Genomic DNA, 17,070 nt, shown 5'->3' with positions numbered 1-17,070 from the left:
CATAAGTTTTCTAATGTAGATTCGAAATCAGCAAGAGTAGAAGCTTATACATTTAAATGTAATAACCAAATTTAAAAATAAATTAAGTTATTTAATATAAAAAAAATATTTAGTAAAAAGTATATCAAAAAATAATTTTAAAATGGAAAATGTCATATGTCACAATTACATACCTAACCATACTAATAGGTTAAGAATGTTTTGTATATAATAAAACAATTCCTAGATTAATTAAAGGTAAATAAGATAAGATAATGCGCCCAAAGATTATTGTTTTAAATGTATTTTAAATTCATTTTTATTGTTTCAAATTACAATGTCGGGGTATGTTATTATTTTGAATATATTCCAAATTTTATTATATTTATTCCCTATTATTTATATTATTACATTTCTTTTCAGATTATTCCAACGACCGCAGTTGCAAGTAGACACCTTTCAGGTGTATAATGAACCTGAAATATTGAATCGAGGAGCCTTAAAAAATTTATTTGAAAGAAGGAACATGTCTGGTAGCAGCATATTTAATTTGAATTCTTCCATTTCAATCCAAAGCCAACAAACATCTATTCCAAATGAAGGAACTGATTTAGATAACATTCAGAGACAGGATGATATATGCACTTACCCTTTAGGGTATCATTCAATTCATAGATTAGATACCTTAGGTAACCAACAAGGAGGCAGTAATTTAAAAAGGGCTTTTGAAGCTCGTATGGGTGGTACAATGAGAAGAACATTAGGAAGATCTGATAAACACAGTACGCTTTATTACAATAATAAATTCTCTATTGCATGCCATAATTGATTATAAATTGTAGAATTATCATTGGAAAAGCATGCTAATCTCATTGTGTCTAAAATGGAGCAAGATAAGACTCTCATGGAAGATTCACCTACAGGTGGTGAATTAAGAAAGTTAGTTTTTAAGAAGTCAAGATATTCATTGTATTATATTAATATTTTTAAGGGTTGCGTTGAGAGATATGCCTCAATGTCTAACCATTAAAAGATGTGTTAAAGTAAAATTATCCAAATCGGTTAGTCAAAAGTCCAAGAAAAAGACATTGAGCTGTTATAAAATGTTTAAATATCAGGCTGGTATGGCCATTTCAAAGGTATATATGATATAAAAATAATCATGTTTTGCATGTTGTATTTATTAACTATAATTTAGGTCATTTTTCATTTTAAAATACATATTAAGCCTATTTAATATTTTTTTATATTGAAATTAATTTTTAATAATGTAGATAATATAATGTAGCCAAAGAAATGTATTTAAATTTATCTATTTAATAGGATACTTATCTATTTTTATTTTTTTTAAGTTGAAAGTTGGTGTCATAGATTTAGCATACTCATTTGAATTATGGTATGATGCCTTGAAAAAGATTGAGGGTAACTTCGGCACAGGTGTTTCATCATTTTTCAGATTTTTAAGATGGTTATTTTTGGTAAATGTGATTATAGCTCTTATATCATTTTTATTTATTGTTTTCCCCTATGTTATTGATGGAAATATCGGTGATGAATCAAATAATAATAGTGATAACATTACCTGGGATTTGCTAACAGGAGAGGTAATTATTTTTATGTTTATGTGTGGTCAATTACTACATAGTTTAATGAAAATTAACGAATAATTTTAAAATATTATCTTCTGAAATTAATGATCTCAATAATTTTAAATTACTGAAAATTTCAGTGAAATGTTATATTTGGCATTTGCAAATAAAGTAGTATAAATAAGTATATTTATTACAGAACATACGCATTCCATTAAAAATGTATTTATATGATCACTGTCAGTTAAATTTCGGTGAATGAATTTCAGCAAATGGAGTACAGATTATAAAAGACAGTTAAGGGTAAATCCCATCATCCGTGCCTGATTAAGGGGTTTTTCCGTCGATAGCAGCGAATGCGTTGATAATCATAATTAATCGTTAATTTTCTGTTACACCTAACAAGTAATAATTGTGATACAAGAATTATTATTAAAACTAATTTTGAATTAATTTTTATCTCGTCGACTGTTTATTTTTAGGGATATTTTGCAAACACTATTATGTATTATGGCTATTATGTAAATAAAACCATACCTACTATCGGGTCGCTCACATATAGCATACCCAATGCATATTTTCTTACTATGGCTTTAATTTATATACTTTCTATCGTTTATTTTGGTTGGAGGTTTGTTTTTATAATTTGATTTTCATTTTTATACTTACAATTTGATATTAATATGTAGCATTTTTAGCACTGCCAAATCATATAAACGGAGTTTCATTGAAACTGAAGGGGGTCTTAAGAACGTTTTTGCCAACAAGATATTTTGTGGGTGGGATTTCAACATTGCCACCAAAGCTGCTGCCGACTTAAAGTCCAAAGCTATTTACAACGAATTAAAAGTACTTAGAACTACTTAATAATATAGAGATGATTTATAAAATATTATTATTCTAGGAATTAATTAATGATTTTGCTTGGAAGAAAAGACAATTAACGTTTCTCGAAAAAGCACGTATTCGCATCATACAATTTTTTACAAACGTTCTTGTTCTGTTTATTATGGTAGTGATGGGTTATGCCATTTGGGAATTTTTAGATGAAGTTCAAATGCCAAAAGAAACGCATATTGTCGTCGTACCACTTTTTATTAACATTGTCATGATGTTTATGCCAATGATGTTCAGTGTTATGGCCAAGTAGGATACTTTTAATAAATACATAAAATTACATTATATATTTCCTCTGAAAATCTGCTTCTTATATTTAATGTAACATTTTAACTTCTTAATTTAATATTAATATGTACCAAAATTTTAATGTTTCACAGATATGAAGATTATAAAAACCCAAATTTTGCCATGCTTCTTACATTACTTAGAACTAGTGTTTTGGGTATTGTGACTATAGGAGTGTTGACGTTTTATTGGTTAAATCATAAAAACGACGTAAGCTGATTTTGAATATATAGATCAGAATTGTGTTGATATATATTTTTTGTAGAATAAGGATACAGATTGCTGGGAAAATTCTTTAGGACAAGAAATGTACAGGATGATTATATTTGACTTCTTTATATCTGTATTGTTTGCTGCTATCTTAGATGGAATTTTATATGGCATTTACAAGTAAGCGATAATTAATTTGATTATAGTAATATTACTCTTCAACTTAACATCCTTTATGAATAATTGAAAAATACAACATTAAGCATACAATATTTTACGTTATGTTATAACTAGTAACTAAAATGGTCCTTTTAATTAAATGGTAGATCCAACGCTTCATCCACATTTATTTTTATCTTTAGGGCTATATTTATTAAGATGGTTCTAAAATTATTGTTTTAAAAATAAAACATATTTATAATATAGAATGAAATTATTTATGACTTTATTTGTGTCGTTTGTTGTGTTCTGCTGTCCACTTCCTTATCATTCAATTATTATATTCGATTATATTTGTTATGTAGCGAGGTGTGGACAAAAGGCCACCCAAGGCCCAAAATCTGCATTAAGCTGTAATGTTTTTTGGACACTTTAACAATAGAGTTTTTTACAGATGGACAAAATCTTATGATCTGGAATTTGACATTGCTTGGAATACCATGCATATTATTTACAATCAGTCATTGTTTTGGGTTGGATTGATATTTGTTCCGTTATTGCCTATAATTATAATTATCAAACTATTTCTCATTTGGTACATCAGGCAAACTGTAGTGCTTTATCTTTGTCGACCATCTTCAAAGACTTGGAGGGCAGCCAGTACTTCTACCTGGTTTCTAACCTTAACTTTCGTTTCGTTATTGTTAGTTGGAGTATTTTTGGGATATCTTATTTCATAGTAGGTATACATGCTGTAGGTTTACACAGAATAATATATTTGATTTTAGCGTCGAAGTATCAAATACCTGTGGACCTTTTAGAAACTTTGATTATTTAATAGACGTAGTTACAGAAGGATTGCTACAACTTAAATCTAATAGTTCACTATGGAGTATTATTTTATGGTTTGCTAAACCAGGGTTCATTGCGCTAATAATAATTGGAATGTGGTAGGTAAGAAAACGATATACTTTTGCTTAGATTTTATTAATTTTTTTTAGCGGGGGAGTTTATATCCTTCATGCTAAGGCCAACGCTCAAAAGGAAACTGTTGCTCAATATAGAAATATGTTATTGTGGTCAGCAAAGGATAAAGAGTATTACTATAATTTAATATCAAAATTCACTGATAACCGTAAGTTTTATATTAGCTACTATTAACTAAGGTTTAATTAGTTAGATCAACTATTTTGTGTTTATATATTTTCGAACAAGATCGGTTCTGTGAAGGACGTGATCTTTATCACTTAAAAGGGCTTCAAAATCGGCGACACAATAATGAAATATAAATAACAAATAGAAATATAGTCAACATTATCATCAGTTATTTTTTCGGGTATATTCATGCATACCTGCTGTACCGGAAAGTCATTACAGGTTTTTTAACAAAAAAAAAACATACAATCTTCAAGAAAATGGAAAAATTTTATTTATTCAAAGTGCATCTCTCCAAAAAAAAACTGTTTGTCTTTTGAGCAAAATCATTCATGGAGCCATTTTCTGACTTGAAATTGGCGAAGTGCTGCTTTGCAAACGCGTGTCCCATTGATGCGAAAAATTGATAGTCGTACCGGACGAGGTCTGGAGAATACGGTGGGTGCGATAATATATCTCATCCAAGTGCTTTCAACCCTTCCTTGATCGTTTTTGCTTTATGATACATTAAGTTTATTTTAAGTTATGATTTGTTGTCGGTAACGATCACTATTAACTGTTTCATTAGGCTTCAGCAGTTCGTACTACATTTCGCCACTCTGGTCCTACCAAACACAGAGTATTGTCTTGCGATTAAACCGATTTGGCCATGGTGTCGATCGGCCGGCTTTGCCACGTGATAATCATAATTTTTTGCGCTTAGGGTTTTCAAAATAAATCCACCTTTCACTACCCGTCACTATTCGATGCAGAAATGACTTACGATTATACCTTTGAAGTAGCATTTCACAAACGATTTTTCAATTTTCCATTTGCCTGTCATTTAATTGATGTAACACCCATCATCCAATCTTTTGGATTTTTCCATTGCTCGTAATCAGTCGCTAATCGTTTCTTAGGCCACATTTAACGCTTCTGTCAATTATTTTTGTTTGTGTTGGATCTTCATCTCTGAGTATTTGGCTCGAGCTGATTCGGCGCATTTAGGGAAAACACAGCGCAGAGAATTAGACTACGTTTTGTCTTTTTTTCATCAATGCGCCGACTCCACTCTAACCGAATAGCCAGATCTGTACCCACACTTGCACATCGAAATAACCACTTTTGAATTTTTGAAACTACGCCTCAAATGTTTTCAAGGTTAGAGTATACACTCCGTAAATTTCTACCAGCAAACGATAACTTTTAGTGCCTTTTTTGTTTTAATTCACTAAGAAAAGTAATGCGTGCCGCAAATGCAGATTTTCAGGCACGAAACTTTTTCAAAGAGGTATAAATATTTACTTTCGCAAAATATAACACGTATAGCTCTAAAGCTTGTTGTCAGTAGAATAAAATGACATATGTGTCAAATCATATTATTGCGTACTTAAGCTTATCTGTTACGATATCTGTTAGAGCTTGACATTACTGATTAGCTAGTAACTGCGATCGCATTTGTTAATGCGCGAGTCATGTAATTATATTTTTTCTGTTTGTACAGCATTCAAATGTACTGATGTAAAATCCTATATCGGAATGTTGAAATTGAAGTTCATTCAGACTAGCTGTATTTCTTATGGAGACAAAAAAAGGTTGAATAGATTTCTAGTTAGCTTTAAAAGAATTTTTAAAAGACAGTTTTCTATACTTGTAACTTGAAAAGTATTTCTCAATATCATAAATAATAAGCGGTTCTTACTACAAAGTCTTTACTTATGTGTCCGATGTGATACAACACAAACTAAGCTATCTATTAAAATAGATTTCAAAATTAATTTGCAGATCTAGTAATATTATTTTATGTATATCTACAGTAATACTGCATTATTTTAGAGAACTTAACTGCTTCCAATAATAAAGAATTTAATCCGGAACTTCATCAACCTGAACATAATTCACATTACGAAGGTGGTGATATAAGACGAGGTTTGTTTCAAAATTTTTGTGTCAATATTGGGAATTAGTACTTATTAAAAAAAATGTTACAGGTGCATCTTCATCCAGTTTCACATTCCAACCATCCACATCATGTAAGTTTTGATTTAACATTTTTATTTATCAAAATGTTTTGATCAAAATTTCATAAGGTTTTTAATATCCGAAGTCGATTTGAGTCCCGAAGGGTTGTTTAGTAAATTTAGTTGTTCGATGAAGAAAGAATTTGATTAAAATGTATTTTATTATACAACAAAATATCCCTAAGTGGGATATAACTTTCTATATCAGCTAACACAGTTCTATATCACTCTATAAGTCTCAAAACTGAACTTTATTCAGTGCTGCCCTCCTCTACAATTTTTACAAAAATTGTTTCATTTAAGGGTGCAATAGCTTTTAGTTCTTTTAAAAATCATCAATCCTCCAAAATAATTATTTTTTAAATTATATTAAATTAGTGCTTTTAGGATTTCGATTGTACTGAGATACGTTAACTTGATCAGTAGACGTTCGGTAAAAACATTCGCATGTGCCATTTTCTTTATCCAACAACAGTTATTGAACAACCTGTTATAGTTGCAATTACACATTCTGATATTTAAGACAAAACATATGATAAAAATATTTATATAAAAAGTTATTTAGAGGTTAGTAAAATATATTGTTCTGATTAGTTTCCACTATTGAACCTTCTTCGTCAATGTCTTTGGATTGGGAAGACAATGGCCATGGACGAAATCCGAAAAAGAGGCTGTAATAGCTGCCATATTTATATGTGATAGGTTTGTATTTAAGAGCATTTCAGCCGATAATACCTCAATTAATTTAAAAGTATTACATTATGGTGAGCAAATTGTTTTACATTAGGAAATTATATATTTTAGTTATAAATAGATATTTTTGACTTTTATATCAATAACAAACTATTAAACTATTAAATAATAAAAAATGTGCTATTAAAATATTTTAAGTATAGTCGTAATTTATGTATATGTTACCCAAGTTTTAATTATCAAATTACATGAGTATTGTTAGTATTATAAGCAAAGGATCGTGAAAGTTCACATGATGGTATTGTTAAATATTTATTTACTTCTACTAATCTACATGAATAATACAAATACTTTAATGTTACATATTTACAAATTTATTCTAAATTTTATAATACATTGTAGAAAGAACTGGCTATGCAACGGGGGCAGTGATAGATGTTTTCTTTGTACAAATACAGGGTATATTCGCAAACATTACTTTTATATATGGATTTATGTAAACATTTAAAAATGCTTATCCCTGCATCTTACATTTTGCATTTTATAAATCAGTAACATATCCTTCTTAATCATATCCTAACTTTACTGAGAAAATATATTCTATCTACTGGTAAAGGTTAAACAAATTAAAGCTTGTTTGAAGTTGTATTCCTCTTACTTGGTAATAAAGGGACTTAGATTAGGGATGGAACCGAGGAAGTCGAAGCCTTGGGATTCGACATTTCTTACGGCATGTTTGAACGGAGACGGTGCTGGCGAAAAGGATGCTCCACTATGGAGCAGATGGCCACACTGAGCTGTACAGACGTCGTCTCTGAGGACGTCAGCTTTAGACCACTCTCTAAGGAGTTGAGCACAGTCAGTTACTTTAAGCGATGCGCAGGTACCCTACATAAAATAATGGAATAAGTAGATGAACAATAATAAAAAGATCAGACTTACGCCTTCAGATGTGCAAATGCAACTCGTACAAGGGCTAGGGAAAACACTTTCACCTACTTGAGCATGTCTTCCACCTATGAAACAACCTTTACCTGAAGGATTTTCTCTCCAAGCGTTGAAATCAATTGTAGGATGTGCACTACATGGCACCCTGATAATGAAAATTAAATTAAGTAATTGACTTGTGGCAATGAAATACTGGAAATCAGGTCAATGACTATATTAATGTTAATGATATTTGTATTTGTTTTGATATTTTAATTTTTGTGCAAATTGATAAACAATATGTCTAAGTTTTAATGTATATAAATTCAGTGACAATATCCTTACCGTGGATTTAAGAAACTAGAGGGTAAATCAAAAGCTGATCTTTGCATGTCGCTGTTACCATCTAGATTGTCACAGAAGGTCTTCGCTAGTGTTATCTTTCGCAGTTCTGCGAGTTGCGCCTCAGTGAATCTCACTGTTGGATCTCCACTTTCGTACCTTTAGAACATATAAAGATAATGGATTGTACAATATATTTCTTCATATTAAACTTACCAAAATCTATCACATTTACGCGAGTGTCTGAACTGAAGCGCAATAATACATCCGAAGGTTGGTCCGATCAGACCTCCTTGGAGAGGCCTTTCGCTCATACCACCAGGGAACAGATCGATGTCATCTACAGTTGGGTATAAGGATTTCAGTCTTTGAATGGTCTCTGGAGCTATTTCCCTCGATAAGTCTTCGAAACTTGTTGCACGTTTTAAGTTACATAAAGCTCTGTAGTTATTGTACGACGGTATGGCTGTAGAGATAGGAGAAATTTATGAAACGGCAACCAACAGCGATTAATAAAAATTACCATGATCTCTAGCTCTCTGGACATTTAGAGCAATAAGATCGATACCAGAGAACGGTATTTTGTGGTCTTCAAATAAGTGATTGGTAACTTCGCCGGTGATGAATTGATCCAGATTCTCCATAGGAGTTGACACTATACCACGTGCGATATCATCAATTAATCCAGGCTAAAAAAATAAGTGACATTTGAAATAAATTAATAACTAAACTAATAGAATAGTAACTTATAATATTCTGATAATAAATATATCAATACGGTATAATTTTCGCGCAATAATCCCAAAATGGATTTGGAATACGCTTCTATCCTATCTATTTAAAGCTGTCTTGTTCAATTCGCATCTAAAGCTATTTCTGTTTTTTTCACTTGCATGGATTCTTTATCGTTTCTGATAGCCAGGATAGATCGAGGTTTTTTTCAGGATAATTTCAATATGCATGGTTTTAACTAGGGACGCCGAAAATATAAATTATATCGATATTTTTCCCTGATATTTCTTCAAAAATGTATCGATAATTGTATATAAGTGTATCGAATTTTTAGTTGCAAAGGTAAAATATCGATATTAAAAACCTAGTTGTCCAATTTTTTTTTGGGATTTCTTCCCCCGTCCATCAAATGAATTTCGCTTGAGGTTAAAAAAGTAGGGTTGGAGTGAAGAAATATTGTAACAGATAAGGATCGCTATTTTTGTTATTTTTTAAAATACCATATATCGAAATATTGATATTTTTCTCCGCAGCTGACATCCTAAATTCTAACAATTTTTTAATGTTAATGACATGTTTAGCAATGTTAAAATGTTTACATTACTGCGTAACATTCATATCAGGATCACAATTTATGCTAGCATGATGTAGGATCTAGGTTTAGCATGGGTTTGGTCCATGGGTTAGATTAAAGCTGTCGGGTTATTGTGTAAACATGTCATCCTAATATTTGAATGTATGTTTTGTAACAAAATTTTCAGTTTCATTAGAATTGCAGAATGTTGAAACTATTAAATTCTTTATTGTACGTCAAGATATCTTGATGAACGTTATTGACATCAATCCAATGTGACAATGAGGTTTATTTTACACCATATTTATATAACATAGTATAATGAAAACGCCGCAAATAAGGAGGTTCAAATATCATTTTTAATAGCGAGTAATGTGTAAACAAGTTTATCAACGATTTTAATTTTTGTTTGAGCACGCGTGCAATGATATGGCGATGCATTGATGTATGACTTGACAACAACAAAAGTTTGATTTCATCCCAGTGTGGACTAATAAGATACAAATTACTTTTCACAAAAAATGTATATGTTGTATTTGTCACTGGATTTCTTTTTTAATGTTTAAATTATATCCATTTTCTTTCCAAAATATCAATGGATGAACCGAACGTTGTATACCTATATCACGACGTTAAATGGGTCGCCAGACATAACAATTTCAACTTCGGGCAAGACTATCACAGCTGAAGCTGTAAGGTCACAAAAGACAGACTGAAGTTGCTGTGAATTTACATAGCCTACTGGAATTTGGACAGAAATTTGCAATTTTGGGTGAACAACCACCAGAGGCGGATTGTAGTAGTTCAGTTTTTTAGCAATAGACTATTGGAATCTGGAAGCACCAACATTTGGAAAATAATTCCATAGAAACAGTTAAAGGCAAACTGGCGGTACAGAAAACAAAAAAAGAAGGTACAAACATAATTTTATTACAACCATAGTATTTTATTACGGTTATTTAACTGAGTGTTAAAAACGCATAACAGACGCGGCTACCCGTCTCTCAGTGGACCTAAAGTGTAGTGAATACGTGTTTACGTGACCAGACAAAAGGACTGCATCTCATTTTTATTAGTGTTTAAAATTATTTCATCTTATTTTACAACAGTCCTTTTGAAATTCATTTATAGTATTTATAGTAAAAAACTAGTGCTAAAATAACGTAAGTGAAAAATGAAGTGCGTGAAATAAACAATGCATTTATTTTTTTTTTTTTATCCTCTGGAAGTAAATTAAATAAAATATTAAAAATTAAAAATGGCAAACCATAGCGATTCAACCAAATCACCTGCACACTTTGATATAAGATTAGAACAAACAGCAATAACGCAAACTCCACCATCAGAATGGACTACAGTCATTAACAAAAAACGATTGAGAAGTCCAGAAGAAGAAATCGCGAGGAAACAAACAAGAATCAGTGACTATTGGTTGCAGAAACCGATAGAGACAAAAAACAGTTTTAGCAACCTGTCGGAAGAAATTGAAGAGAACATACAACCAAGCCCTGAAAAAGTTGTTCCCAAACCACCACCAATAACAGTCTATAAGGTAGGAATAATAAAAAACATCCATGACTTATTGAAAACCATTACTACCAACTACACAATTAAAACAGTGAGCTATGAAACAATTAAAATCCAATTGTTCGAAGCGGATCACTTTAAAGTTCTTATAAAAGAATTAGATGAAAGAAACACCCAATACCATACATTCAGGCCAAAATCCGAGAGAACATTTAAATTCGTATTAAAAGGATTACATCACGGGACGGACTTTAACACCATCAAGGTAGCACTAGCTGAAAAAGGCCACGAGGTCGTAAATATTCACAATATACGACATCACACGACAAAAAAACCTCTGCCTATGTTTTATATAGACATAAAACCTAATGGAAATAATAAGGCGGTGTACGAAATCACCAAATTGGAAAATAATATTATTAAATGCGAACCACCACATATAAAGAGAATTATACCACAATGCACAAGGTGTCAAGCGCACGGGCACACAAAGACTTACTGTCGCAAATCATATAGATGCGTAAAATGTGCAGGAGAACATAAGACAGGAGATTGTACTCGTAAAGTTCGCGATGAAAAAGTGAAATGTGTTAACTGTAATGGAAATCATCCAGCGAACTACAAGGGTTGCGCAGTTCACAAGCAACTACAGCAGAAACTGTATCCTGCCTTAAGGGAAAAAAGGCATCAACAAAAACAATCCACTACTACCAATCTACCACTACCCACCAGAACAAGTCAACCAGACATAACTTATGCCCAAATAGTTGAAAATGGTTCAGCACAAAAACGAGAGACAATATCTCAACCTACTGAAACTAGCAACATCTCAAGATTAGAAAATATGATGGCCAAACTAATGGATCAAATGAGTACGATGCTTGGTCTACTCACAACCGTCGTAAGCAAACTTGCCTAATGCCTGAAACCAATAGCTACAAAATCGCCGTCTGGAATGCCAATGGGCTCCAACAACACGCCAGGGAACTAAAAATGTTCGTAAATGAACAAAATATTGACGTTATGATGGTTTCCGAAACACACTTTACGGACAAGAATTATCTGAAAGTTCCTAAATATAAGCTTTATCATACAAATCACCCTGATGATAAAGCACATGGAGGTACAGCCATAATAATTCGAGATGATATAAGGCATTTCGAAAAAGAAAAATTCCGCAAAGACTACCTGCAAGCCACCAGTATAACCATAGAGGAAGCCCATGGACCATTAACAATTTCTGCGATTTATTGCCCACCCAAACATAACAACAAGGCAGAACAATTTCAAGAATTCTTCAGTACGCTAGGTAATAGATTTATAGCAGGAGGAGATTATAATGCAAAACATTTAATGTGGGGTTCAAGAATAATAACCTCAAAAGGTAGAGAACTGCTCAAAGCCATAAGGAAAGATAACTTACAACATATCTCTACTGGTGAACCAACATATTGGCCTTCAGACAGAAATAAAAAACCAGATACAATAGATTTCTGTATTACAAAAAATATTGATCCAAAAAAGTGTCAGGCAGAATCATGCTTCGACCTGTCTTCTGATCATTCACCAATAATAGTAACAATTTCTTCAAAAATTACCATCAAAGATAGACCCCCTTCTCTGTGCAATAATAGAACTAACTGGCCCTCATTTAGAGAAAACTTAGACCAAAATATCTCTCTAAATTTACCGTTACAAACTGAAATGGATATAGAAATAGCAGCAATAAATCTTACAAAAAATATACAGGAGGCAGCATATTCCGCGACTCCCAACAGTGAAACATTTCCAAGAAAAAATACACATATATCATGTACAATACAGAAAAAGATAGCAGAAAAAAGAAAGTTACGACGAAATTGGCAACAGCAAAGGACTGAAGAGAATAAAAGAAAATTTAATAGGGCCATAAAAGAGCTGAGAGATCTAATCCAAATCGAACAGAACCAAGGCATTCAAGAATACCTAGAAAACTTGACATCAACTGAGGCTACAGACTATTCGTTGTGGAAAGCAACAAAAAAGCTTAGGAGATCCCAGCAGCATAATCCACCTATTAAAACAAGCGAAAATAATTGGGCGAGAAGCAATAAAGAGAAGGCCGACATTTTCTCAAAACACTTAAAAAATGTTTTTAAACCTTTCCAGTCTCAGCTACATAAAGATGACGAAAATAAAATTACTAGCTTTCTAGATTCGCCATTTCAAATGGATTTACCGCATGAGAAATTAACGGTCAAAAAAGTTAAACATACAATAATGAGAGAGATTAATATTAAAAAAGCTCCTGGTTATGACTTAATTACTGGCAAAATTTTAAAAGAACTATCAGAAAAGGCTATAAAACTATTAACATATATATTCAATGCTATGCTACGAATTAATTACTTCCCTAGTATCTGGAAAGTAGCTAAAATATTAATGATCCTTAAACCAGGAAAAATACCAGAAGATGTGACCTCCTACCGACCTATAAGTTTATTACCAATAATCTCGAAAGTTTTCGAGAAATTATACATAAAAAAACTAAACTATATAATAGAAAAAAGAAAAATTATTCCAGAACATCAGTTTGGCTTTCGCAATAAGCATGGGACTATAGAACAAGTGCATAGACTTGTAAACCAAATAAACGCTGACCTAAATGCCAAAAGATATTGTTCGGCTGCTTTCCTAGACATATCTCAGGCTTTTGACAAAGTATGGCATACGGGCTTGCAGGTTAAACTAAAGAAACTTCTCCCTCATCCGGACTATCAGCTACTAAAATCGTATCTCACTGACAGACATTTTATTGTAAATCAAGGCGATGAACATACCGAATTAAATCCCATATATTCAGGAGTTCCGCAAGGTAGTGTACTGGGTCCAGTACTGTATCTTCTATATATACGGCTGATCTGCCCACCACAAAAATAACTACTGTGGCAACATATGCAGACGATACAGCAATCTTAGCATCCCATGAAGATCCAGTCACAGCATCAATAAACCTACAAACCCACCTGGAGCAAATACAATTATGGTTGAAGACATGGCGCATTAAAGCCAATGAATCAAAATCCACGCATATAACGTTTACCCTGCGTAGAAGAACATGTCCACCAGTAAATATCAATCATCGTCAACTCCCCCAAGCAGAGCATGTTAAATATCTTGGTATGCATTTAGATCGACGCCTAACCTGGAAGAAGCACATACTCTCTAAACGGAAACAACTAGGACTAAAATTATATCAAATGTATTGGCTCATTGGGCGCAAATCCAAGTTATCATTAGATAACAAGGTATTGCTGTATGAGTCTATACTCAAGCCCATTTGGACATATGGAATCCAACTATGGGGTACCGCTAGCAAATCTAATATATCCATCATTCAACGGTTCCAAAATAAGGTGTTGCGTGCCATTGTTGATGCTCCGTACTATATTTCAAATAAAGTGATACAACGCGATATTCCTCTAGAACCTATAACGAGTGTAATCCAACGTGTTTGTGTGAAGTACTTCGAAAGAGTATCAGTGCATCCCAATGTACTCGCTAATCAGCTAAATATGCGACGTGATAGTGAAGTGCGTAGACTAAAACGTTTAACACCACCTGATCTGATTACTGGACATATGTAGATTTTAGAATAAGCATTAGAATAAGACTAATTAATTAAGATAATATTTTATACAGAAGATTGCTTAATGAAGTGATTTTCTACGTGCCATGTATATATAATATAGACATAAGAAATACTTATTGCCAATAGGGCAGATTGTGGACTCACGAAGAGTAATAAATAAATTTAACAGTCAAAAAAAAAAAAAAAAAAAAAAAAAAAAAAAAAAAAAAAAAAAAAAAAAAAATTACAACCATAAGCTGTCCAGATGGGACATCGACCACGTCTATCCCTGTGGTCTTTTCTTTAGGAGGGAGGTGTTACATTGTACGACTAGTTTTGTACTGGCTACGGACTGCGCTGTGATCTGAGGAGTTTCCATCTGTTCTAATGGCTTTAAGTAAAAATAGACGTTAGGATGATTTCTACCCGGTTTTACCATGAGTGTCGCTTTATATCGCCGTTCAACCACCCGCCCATTTTTGTTAAATAAAAACAGTTTTTAAAGTAAATTAACAGTATTTCTGTACAGCCCTTATATGTATATTACACTGTATACTGAAGATTTATATTATACGTAGTTGGAATATTATTCTATATTATATGTAAACTTACTTTCATCATAAAGTCAGTGATAAAGAATGAATCTCGTAGAAGTATCGGAGGTGTTACGATGTTATAGTTGTTATCCAAACGGGGAATGTGTGGTCTTAACAGAGAATGGCCAATCCTGAATGCAGCGGTGGCGAATTCGGTAAAGACGGACGGATTGCAATTAGGATTATACTCGTTGTAATAACCAGACGGAAGCAATTTTAGTCCATAAAGATTCATGGCATTCCAGCCGAGGATTCTTGGTAAAAATTCGTTGAACGTCACGTGTTGTATGTTGGCGATAACGATTCTTCTGGCTTCCTGGAACATTTTCTCGGCACCCCAGTGCGGGTTGACTCGCTGAAGTGCATTACGGACTCGATTATGTTCTCTTAAGTACACGGTGTGTATCATGGTCAGTCCTGGTTGTTCTGATGCTCTTCCATCACCTATAGCATAATTTCATGAATATGTTTTTTATTGTAGACAAAAACAAACTTACCAGCAATAAAACATAAACCCGATGATGATTTACATTCTGGATGAAGATTTCTCGGTAGAAGATCTCTGGTACCTATAGGAAGCTCAGTGGCATTCATTTTACCAAAATCTCCTTTTAATTTATGCAAAACACACGGATTTTCTCCATAGACCTAACAAAAACATATTTAATTTCGGTTTTATGAAAGAAAAATAATTATTTGTGCAATACCATAGATCCATCCAAGAATGCAGTGTTTTGATTGATCTGTTCTCTAGGTCCAAGTTGCAACTGGCCAGGCAAGGATCTCATAAACGGAAAGCATATTTTTGCCCCCGATGTGGTATTGCGGTTAGGATAATAGTGATCTCCTTCTGGCACGGGGATAGGTCTACATTCAGGATGTATGGTTCTAGGACTGTCGCATGATCTGCAACTGGGTATGGATTCGTGGAAACCTTTATGGATTGGAGTCATTGTTAAGTCATGGTCCAAAAATTGAGCAAACTGCATAGTAACAAGGGTGTAACGGGAATGAAGATTGCTGATGTCTGGATGAATTAGTCTCGATATGGTCCTGGGATTTGGCAATAGGGATCCGGTAACTGAATGGAGTCTCATTTGTGATATACCTGGGAAGATAATAACGCTGATCATATAGTTTTTGTTTTAAGAGATTAACTTAGACTATAGGGAAGTGAACAAGATTTGAAACTTTTGAAAAACGGCATGTTTCAACATTGAAATAACAGCATCATATATTATATATTATACATTCATATATTATTGATGTATATTTCCTTTGTATTTCATTATAGTGCATATTCCAAATGTGTACAATAGTGTCTACAACAGTGTCAGTACTATTTTCATATTCTTATTAAACATACATGCTTATACTTAATATTTTTAATAACCACTAGGAACAATGACATAATGCTGATATAAAAATTTAACTTACTATATGAAACAGTGTTAGATAACTAGTTACATTTTATATCTGCCATTATGCGAGCTTTAAAAATTACCCTATCCTGATAAATATGTTGATATTGTCACACCTAGAATATATTATAATCTTTATTTATATTTTAAATTTTAGTTATGGTTCTGAATGAACTTATATGTAGTATACTAATAGATACCTGTTGGTATTAATATAAATACATTCATAAATTCAATTTCGCCAATAAAAACACTAATGTTTTGTTCTTTTTTAATGAATTTAAGAATGTAACAAATTAACAAGTCTGTATATACATAACCATAGAATTAGCAAATAATAAATATATTTTGTTCACTTCCTTATAGTCTCA

General features: G+C 32.5%; 2 protein-coding genes across 6 annotated transcripts in view; one reads left to right on the top strand and one right to left on the bottom strand.

Moving 5' to 3' along the window:
* Positions 1 to 12: 12 nt before the first annotated feature.
* On the top strand, positions 13 to 17,058 carry LOC143206053 (transmembrane channel-like protein 7). Of its 5 annotated transcripts, none has more exons than XM_076418982.1 (17): positions 13 to 237; positions 403 to 761; positions 822 to 918; positions 971 to 1,118; positions 1,332 to 1,583; positions 2,051 to 2,199; positions 2,267 to 2,417; positions 2,473 to 2,714; positions 2,846 to 2,963; positions 3,019 to 3,143; positions 3,577 to 3,861; positions 3,911 to 4,072; positions 4,124 to 4,257; positions 6,093 to 6,185; positions 6,248 to 6,289; positions 6,872 to 6,979; positions 16,033 to 17,058. In XM_076418982.1, exons 2-16 carry the CDS (start codon positions 506 to 508, stop codon positions 6,952 to 6,954), a joined length of 2,337 nt encoding a protein of 778 aa, XP_076275097.1. In that variant the 5' UTR covers positions 13 to 237; positions 403 to 505; the 3' UTR covers positions 6,955 to 6,979; positions 16,033 to 17,058. The 5 variants fall into 5 exon arrangements, with proteins under 5 accessions (XP_076275097.1, XP_076275096.1, XP_076275095.1 ...); XM_076418980.1 differs by having other exon boundaries at positions 180 to 324; XM_076418981.1 differs by lacking the exon at positions 16,033 to 17,058 and having other exon boundaries at positions 6,872 to 7,172.
* The window catches only part of LOC143206037 (uncharacterized), a 93,110-nt gene continuing 83,306 nt past the window's right edge, over positions 7,267 to 17,070 (bottom strand). Inside the window, exons 9-16 of the mRNA XM_076418977.1 lie at positions 15,986 to 16,386; positions 15,776 to 15,926; positions 15,295 to 15,722; positions 8,763 to 8,928; positions 8,456 to 8,705; positions 8,243 to 8,398; positions 7,913 to 8,063; positions 7,267 to 7,858 (exon numbers count right to left, since the gene is read on the bottom strand). Coding sequence (XP_076275092.1) covers positions 7,625 to 7,858; positions 7,913 to 8,063; positions 8,243 to 8,398; positions 8,456 to 8,705; positions 8,763 to 8,928; positions 15,295 to 15,722; positions 15,776 to 15,926; positions 15,986 to 16,386 — 1,937 coding nt within the window. The 3' untranslated portion in view covers positions 7,267 to 7,624. The remainder of the gene's footprint in view (positions 7,859 to 7,912; positions 8,064 to 8,242; positions 8,399 to 8,455; positions 8,706 to 8,762; positions 8,929 to 15,294; positions 15,723 to 15,775; positions 15,927 to 15,985; positions 16,387 to 17,070) is intronic.

Source organism: Rhynchophorus ferrugineus, unplaced genomic scaffold (genome assembly GCF_030347505.1).
Source record: "Rhynchophorus ferrugineus isolate W39M unplaced genomic scaffold, kcgeb_rfMv2 rfM1, whole genome shotgun sequence".
Taxonomy (NCBI): domain Eukaryota; kingdom Metazoa; phylum Arthropoda; class Insecta; order Coleoptera; family Curculionidae; genus Rhynchophorus; species Rhynchophorus ferrugineus.
The sequence above is the reverse complement of the archived record's forward strand: the minus strand, read 5'-3'. Positions and strand labels throughout refer to the sequence as shown.